This window comes from Octodon degus, unplaced genomic scaffold, assembly GCF_000260255.1.
Source record: "Octodon degus isolate 3935 unplaced genomic scaffold, OctDeg1.0 scaffold00022, whole genome shotgun sequence".
Taxonomy (NCBI): domain Eukaryota; kingdom Metazoa; phylum Chordata; class Mammalia; order Rodentia; family Octodontidae; genus Octodon; species Octodon degus.
Genome location: NW_004524598.1, coordinates 22302076 through 22310167, shown reverse-complemented (window position 1 = coordinate 22310167; position 8092 = coordinate 22302076). Strand labels below are relative to the sequence as shown.

The window sequence follows — 8092 nt, the reverse complement described above, 5'->3', positions numbered from 1 at the left end:
ATATGCACAGTAAGCCCCGGTCTCAAAAAGGTTACAAAAATGAATATGGCAGAAAGCATAAATAATAGAAGACAATGAATGAGAACCAGAAATTAAGAACAAAATTCTATTTCACTTGAAGGTGACCAAGGAATACTTTTTTCCTTTCTTATTTTATGTCATTTCCACAATCATTTTTCTCATCCTGAAATAGTAGTATCCATGAACTTTCACTGTTTTCTTCTTCCTTATTTCCAATAGCGGGGCTCTTGATGTACCAGCAAGTACCCATGGTGGAGATGGATGGGATGACAATGGTGCAGTCCAGTGCCATTCTCAACTACATTGCCACCAAGTACAATCTCTACGGAAAGGACACGAAGGAGAGACTCCTGTACGGTACATTTCCTGTGCTTCCATGGGAAAATGACACAGGGAGGGCTCAGGTCATAGCCTCAGTCGGTGGGCCCAGAGCAGGTGTGTCAGGACTAGCACCAAAGCGGGCCTGGATGCTTAGAGTGAGGTGACTGGGAAGGATACAGGAGGAGACTGCTGGGTCTTGTAGGACGATGGGAGAGAAAAGGTGTAGGTTTGGAAGCCCGTGAGTCTATCAGAACATGATGTCTTCCAACACAGCAGAGGGGGAGAGCTTTCAAACACTGAAAGCTGTAAATACTAGAAGGCGAAGCACGCAATCAGGGGATGGTGCAATCATGATCTCAGACCTCAGGGCAGCGTAAACAATGTCAGAGGATCTCTTGGAACAAGTGACAAAGTGTGTGAGGCTGAGGAAGAGGATTCCTGGGATTCAGAGATCTAAAGGAGCTGATTACAAAATTCCCGTCATGATGACCTGCACCTAGCTTACCAGCTAGCCCTATGCATGGTCACCTGGGTGAGTGTTAGTGGCAGCTGGAGCCCGTGATACAAGGGCCACCTGAAGCTTTCATATGGGAGCGCACAGCCAGGCTGAAGCCCAGCACACCATGCACAGGGCATCCCGAGTTCGCTTCCTGTCACGATGGAGCTGCTGGAGTGAACGTAAGTCCTGCGCAGAACTGTTGGCAGTGCCTCACACATTCTCCACAGTGGTTTATACCTCATGAATGCACAGACTTGTGTACTTGTTTAGAAATAGTTTTAGCAGCTTTAGTCATAATTGCTCAAAGTAGAAGCATCCCCAAGATCCACACTACAGAGACAATAAGCACAGGATGAAGAAAGGAGCACAACGTGCAGGGGCACAGCAGGGTGGTGCAAAGAGCAGATGTGGTGGCGCTGGTGACCAGGATGCACACCGAACACTGTGCTAGACACAGACACTGTTTACTCATTGCTGGGACAAATACCCAACACTCAGAAGGAAGGAAAGGCTTATGGAGCTCATAGTTGGTGCAGGCTTCAGTCTCTACCTGGCTGGCTCCCAGGCCGAGCTGCACATGGCAGAGAGCAGCAGTTCATGGCAGCAGAAAACAGTGAGGAGCGAAGGGAGGGGCAGCAGCCGTGGCTTCTAGGCAGCTTCTGTCTCCCTGGGGCTGGCAGTGTTGGACTCACGCAATGTCCATGCCTTCCTCTTGCTCAGGATGAGGATTTTTGCAAACTAAGATTCCTGGTTCCCTGATGAGTCACTTAATTAAACTTCTCAACTTCTCAGGTTGACACAATATATCAACCAGTACAGGCAGGCAGTGAGACTCAAGGGAGTCTTTGTTCTTTGTCTTTGCGAGAAGTGCTCATGCCATGAAAGTGTTGGTGGCTTCAGTGGAGTTCCAGGAGATGGACAGTGACTTCCGTAAGCCTAGCTCTTCATCGGGGGTGGCGTAGCACAATGTTCTGAACAGTGAATGCTAATGTTTGCAGAATTGTGCACGTATGCTAAGAACACCAACTAGTAGAAATTTCAGTCCTGCACAAATTAGGGCTGCAAACATGTGAAAAGAAAGTTGTCAAATAAATTTCAAATAATGGCTCGAAATCCAGCTTAAATAACGAGAAATAAAAGTATTCGACGACACGCGTCAGTTTCACCAAGTTTAAAAATGCTCCAAAGAGGGGGCTAGATGAGCGCTTTAGGTGTTAACACGCAGCCCGCGGCGGCACACTCGCCAGAGGCTCAGCACCACTGGGCTGGATTAAGCAGAGTCCTGCGCAGCGGAAACAAGGCCAGAGTCGCAAGCGGCGCGTGGACAAGGTTGTGTGATGTGCTGCGTGGGAAAGCGCTGGGGACCTTGTCACACTGGACACAGGCATGGGCCTGCACTGCGTAAGCAAGAGGAGAGACTTGGGTCTGCGCCTGCAAGGCGCTGCCGGGAGCTCCGCCCCGAGCCTCTGCTCGAGGTGCTGGGGTGCGCGGAGGTGTGCGCAGAGCCGCTGCGCAGAGGCGGCAGGTCCAGGCTGTAGCGTCAGCCTTCTAGGTGGTAATTCCACCCGCGTCTGCCTGGTGATGACTCTGGGCCCAGCACCAGGCCTCTCTGTACTGGTGTTTGGTCATGAAAACAGAAAACGCTTTAGATATGTTTATCTCATAGACTGGTCCATGAAATGACAACACAAAAGTAAAACTCACAGTGCACTAAACAATAATATATAAAATCTACTCTCTGATGGTAAATTTTGTTACCACCTGATGCTCATATTTATTTACGATATAAACAGTGAGGCTAAGATAGTGAATGTAATCATAGGATGTGTTGTCTTTCAGGATTGATATGTATACAGAAGGAATGACAGATTTATATGAACTTTTTCTACAACTGGTTATAGCTGCTCCAGCGGAGAAAGATGCTAAGGTGGCCTTTCTCAAAGACAGAGCAAAGAATCGCTACTTACCTGCCTTCGAAAAAGTAAGTGAGGCTGCTTCGAGTTTTGGGGGCGCTAAGTTCAGAGGTCAGGAGGGCAGCGAGTCTGGGAACTCCCAGAGCCCTGACTTTACATCTCATGAGCCTTTAGCAAACCAAAGCAAATCCTTGAAACTCCTGGAATTCTATAAGGGTGGAAGGGAAAGATGCACTGTGGGGTGATACCAAAGGTATAAACTTTGAGTCAAAGTTCAACTTGTTGCACACAATTTAGAATTCAATATTCCAGAATTTCATGGTTTTAAGGCCACGAAAGCCACTGAGCCCCACTCAAGGTTGTGTTGACCCTGCAGAATGCCCTGCACTTCCATTCCAGAGCAGCCTGAAAAGAACAGCACATCACAAAGTATTCTGGCCCCATGTGCAGGGAGACCCGTGTCTTTAGAAAGTTTATTGGTACAGGGATGGAAGCAGGAGACATTTAAGGATTATGGAAAACAGTCTAGAGGATTATGGGACAAGGCTCGACTGGAGATTAATGGACATGCAAACAGGAAGTAAAGGTCCACTGTTGCAGATGTCTTAAGGTTTCTTAGGAAAGTAAAGCAAGAATTTTTCAAGAGAAAAAAAAGTACATTTAAGTTAAATAGATAAAGAACCAAAAATGATTATAAGATGTAGAAGACCACCTGGGCAACTCGCCCTGAAGAAGGAGCAGTTGTCTCAATTTGTCTGAGTCTTGCCGTATCTCCATGTATAGATATGCACAGTGCCAGCTAGGACTTCTCCTCGACCCTTCAGTCCACCTTCAGCAGTGCAGCTGGGGCCAGCTGAGGTGCTGAGAGGCGGCAGTGGAAGCAGAGATGACAGGCAGTCTTTCCCCGGAACCCCCGCTGTTCCCTTTGGTGAGCAGGGAGGAGGCAGGATAAAGCACCAGTGTTCCTGGCTGATGGCTGGGATTGAGCCGAAAGATAAAATGTTTACTTTCCAGGGTTTAAAAGATTACACACCAGAGCTGAAACACTGACCCCAAAGCAGTAGACACTGTCTCGGCTGTGGCATTCCGATTACTCTTTGTGCACATTGCCGCAGTGTCTTGTGGGTCCCACCCACCCCAGCTCGCAGCACTCACATGCTTCCCATGATTTTCAGTCACTCATCCTCAAGCCACTTCTTTTTTGGAAAGGAATAAAACCAGGGTCCTGCCCTGAGTCCAGGCCACTGTTTCAGTTAGCCACCAGCTTGGCTGGACATAGCACCCCTTAGCTCCCCATAGGTACAATTATGCCTTAGCGTCTTTTTGCTCACCATGGCTTGCACTGAAAGTGGTAGATTCAAATTAACACACTAGAACTCCAATAACTTTTCCATGGGATTGAAAATATAAACTTCCTCAGCCACAAAAAGGACTAGGAAGGGCTCTCTATAATAAGAGACACAGGAATTATGCAAATATATTAGAGAACTAACCTGTCAGCGCACGTTACGTAAACCATTATATTTTTCTTTCCTTCATTCAATAAGTTGATTCATTACTGGCTTTTTCAAATGAAAAGAATGATAATCTTAAAAGCAATCCATAGGACCAGGAAGGTAGCTCAGCTGACTAAGCATCTGCTTAGGCAAGGGCAGGGCCTGGGGTTCAAACCCTGTATCATATGCCGGGCCAGACTCGCCACCAGGCATGCTGAGCCGGTGGCAGAGTCCAGATCGTGATGATGCATATCTATAATCCCAGTGCCGGGTACGCTGAAAACAGAAGGATCACTATGAGTGGGAACTGTACAGTGAGACCCTGTACCAAATGCATTTTTTTAAAAAAAGCAATCCAATCTCAAATACACTTCTGTAGATCATGTGGTACTGACACCTTAGGGTACCTCACATGGTATCAGATTCTCCAGCTGTAGGTTAACACAAGTACTATGAAATCAAAGCACTTCATGCAAAAAAAAGCAATGTATATTATATTAAGACATTTGATGTTGTATTCTTTCTTTGTATGAAGTAACTGTTCAAAAACATATTAACATTGAAGGACAGTTATCAATTAAATGATGCTGTCATGTGTTTTTCCTTTTATTCCCTATAATACCATATACTGCTCCAATACTTTCAGAAGCACTCACGTATTTTCATAAGCATTAGTACATAAACTTATAGAGTGATCTGAGCTCAAATAAACACAATAGTGGATGGATGCGTAGCCGCAAGCCACATAACAGGTACATGGTGATTCTCCGTCTCCATGGCTTCCTCCAGTGCCACCTAGGACTTTGCACGCACTGTAAAGTAAGCTGCAGGGGTCAGTTCTGCTTATCCCCGAGAGCTCCTCACAGGGTCCGCACACTACAGTAAAGAAGGAGATGGCGCAGAGGAGAAAATGAGTTCCAGTTCTCGCAGGGTCCTCTCAGATCCCAGAGAGATCATCAGGAAGCAAGGAGAGCAGAGGAGGGAGAAAGGACGGCGCTGAAGTGAGCGCACTGGTGGGCGTGCCACGGCGGCCCTTGAGCAGGCTTCACGGGAGAGGGGAGACAGAGGCAGGGAGAAGCAGGCCCGCCATTGGAGGCCGTGGGCAACCTGGGCGTGGGCAAATGGAAACGTGGTGCCGCAGCGGCCGAGCCCGCGATATGTGTGGAAGACGCAGGGAAGGTGTGGACCAGGTTGGGCACAGCTGGGAGTGCGTGTGCGAGTGAAAGTGGCTCCTGGGCTTACTGCAGGGGTGACGGAGCCCACATTTGCCTGCTGTTGTGTGCCAGGGCCCTGGTAAAGACCTGCAGCACCAGACTCAGTAAGGGAGCAGAGGGGAGGGTCAGGCTGAGCGGCAGCGGGAGGTGCGAGGCCCACGGTGTGCACACAGTGATGATCTGTCTTTACACATTCTCCAGGTATTAAAGAGCCACGGACAAGACTACCTTGTTGGCAACAAGCTGAGCAAGGCTGACATTCTCCTGGTCGAGCTTCTCTACATGGTTGAAGAGTTTGATGCCAGTCTTCTGGCGGGCTTCCCGCTGCTGCAGGTGACCACCCCTCCACCCTCACAGGCAGCCCCACCTCCCTCAGTGACACTCACTTCATTCCATGGTGAGGTTCTGACCTCCAGCCTTCTCCAGGCTGTCACCTTCCTACCTGCGCCACCCCTGAGAGCTTCTAGGCCACGCATTTGAGGCATGAACTTCATCTTCTTGTGCAAGGAGATGCGAGGGGCATGCTGCTTGGAAAGTATTTTACCTCTTCAAGGAGAAGGGCTCAGAGCCCCGCGTCTCCCTGGTCCTCATTCCTGTTTAGCTGACGTGCTTTCTCCAGCTCTGGCTCCTGCTGTCAGCAGTTGCGTTTCTCTTCCGTAGGCCCATCGCCCCAACCCACACAGTGCCCCACTCGCAACCAAGGCCTCCAGCACCATTAGTGTGAATGTTGGTTGTGAGGAGGCCCGCTGATATTGCCTGTCTTCATTTTTAACTGGAGTTTTCTGTGTCGATATTTCTTTGTACATTTTGTGCTTGGAGTGACAAAGATGAAAAGCAGAATTGCTTATGTCTAAGTGCACAGGAAAGATTACAAGTAAATGTAAGTTTGAAGGCTGTGTTTAGGAAGTGCTATTAGGCGATGCTTTGTCCCTCGTGTGCTTTTGAGTGTCTGTAGCTCTCCACGGGAGCTCGAGGATCTTTGGCTCCTCACAGAGTGGTGGATGAGGGTTCCCATGTTTTTCTAAAGAGATTTTAAAAAATAAAAATCATACAGAATTTCAAAACAAGATGATAGGAAATTAACAGCTGTTATTATATTTGACATTGCTATCTTCAAAGTAGTTTCCCATATTATCAGGTAATAACCTGCAAAATTTATCATATAATATAAACACTAAATCTTCCTTTCAACGAACTAATAGAACATGGTATTACAGTTATATTAGCTATTTTATATTTTCCCTTCTTTTTTCCCCTCCTTTCCTCCATCCCTTTGTTCTGTTTTTGTAGCAGCTTGTTTCTGTGTCACAACATCTATTGTACCTTTTGGATCTCTTTAAGTTTCTTTCACTAGAGAGAGAACACAATGTTTCCAAATGAGACTGATGTAGTTCTCTTATGAGTACAGTCCCTAGTTGCATTCATTTACCTATAAATTCCTTGAGTTTATCTTTCTTTACAACTGAGTATACACCATTGTATCCCCAGTTTATTTAACAGTTGGTTTGGAATTTAGGATCCTCCATGAGGCTATGATTTGTGTGTTCCAGGCCTTAAAAACCAGAATCAGCAACCTGCCTGGCGTGAAGAAGTACCTGCAGCCTGGGGGCCAGAGAAAGCCTCTTCCTACTGAAAAAATGGTTGAAGAAGCAAGAAAGGTTTTCAAGTTTTAATACGTGTGGCACTGACCAAGACCATGTATGTCAAACTTCTAAAATTTTAAAGCAATAAAATTATTTGAATAAATACTGATCCATAGAACTGTGAATTAATAATTTATTAGCTGTGAGTGAATAAGAAACTGTGAGTTGCCGCATTGTCACAATGCAGTAACAAAATTCTGTAATAATATGAGCCAGAAATCTCCTGATCCAAGGGAGTGAGGAACAAAGAAGAGGGTCTGAAGTATGTTGGCCCTTGTACTGGCAAGCTGGTAAACAAGGCTGCAGACAGCAACATATTCCTGGAGGCAGCCTGTCTGTTCTTTGTTTCTTTACCTGGAATGTTCCAGACTAGTGTTGTGTAAACCTAGAGTCCAGTGAATGTTGGAAGGTAATATGACCAGCAGTTTGTTTACACCAAATTAGTTATGCACGTTCCTTAGCCTGCTTTAAGACCTCAATAAAGGTTAGAAGTTTCAGTGGCTCTAGGCTCACTCAGAGCAGGACAAAACGTGTGAGTCCTCTGTAGCTGTATTAATCCAGTCTTGTTTCTTTTGGCTCTGACTGGATCAATACAACAAGTGGCATGTAACATGTGGGCACAGAGGACAGCCAGGTGTAAGCTAAGGGCTGACTGGAACACATGGGCACTGGAGGAAGGTAAATTTTGGTATGCTCAGAGTAGGTGATACCAGCAGGAAAATCGCACAGTAGTGGAGAATGAATATGTCCATCTTACCCAGCGGTTGCTCAAAGGAGCAGGAATGAAAATAAAACTGAAGAGTTTTGAGGAATTATGTTCTTATAAAGAAACACTGTTATTGGTGTCAGCATAATGGATGGGCTGCTCTAAACTCTTCGGAAACAAGTTATAAGCGCTCTAGGCCAAGCTTATCAAGAAGAGGAAGCTATCTCTTCAATTGTGTGGTTACTGTGTAACTTGATTTCCATGGCTTTGAAATGCCTG

The 8092-nt window shown here is 46.4% G+C and overlaps 1 protein-coding gene across 1 annotated transcript; it reads left to right on the top strand.

The window, feature by feature from the left end:
- The first annotated feature begins 236 nt into the window (after positions 1-236).
- On the top strand, positions 237-7216 carry LOC101581755 (glutathione S-transferase A-like). Its single transcript, XM_012514030.2, has 4 exons — positions 237-373; positions 2681-2822; positions 5666-5797; positions 7015-7216. The coding sequence occupies exons 1-4, from the start codon at positions 252-254 to the stop codon at positions 7135-7137; spliced, it is 519 nt and encodes a 172-aa protein (XP_012369484.1). The 5' UTR covers positions 237-251; the 3' UTR covers positions 7138-7216.
- Positions 7217-8092: the final 876 nt, after the last annotated feature.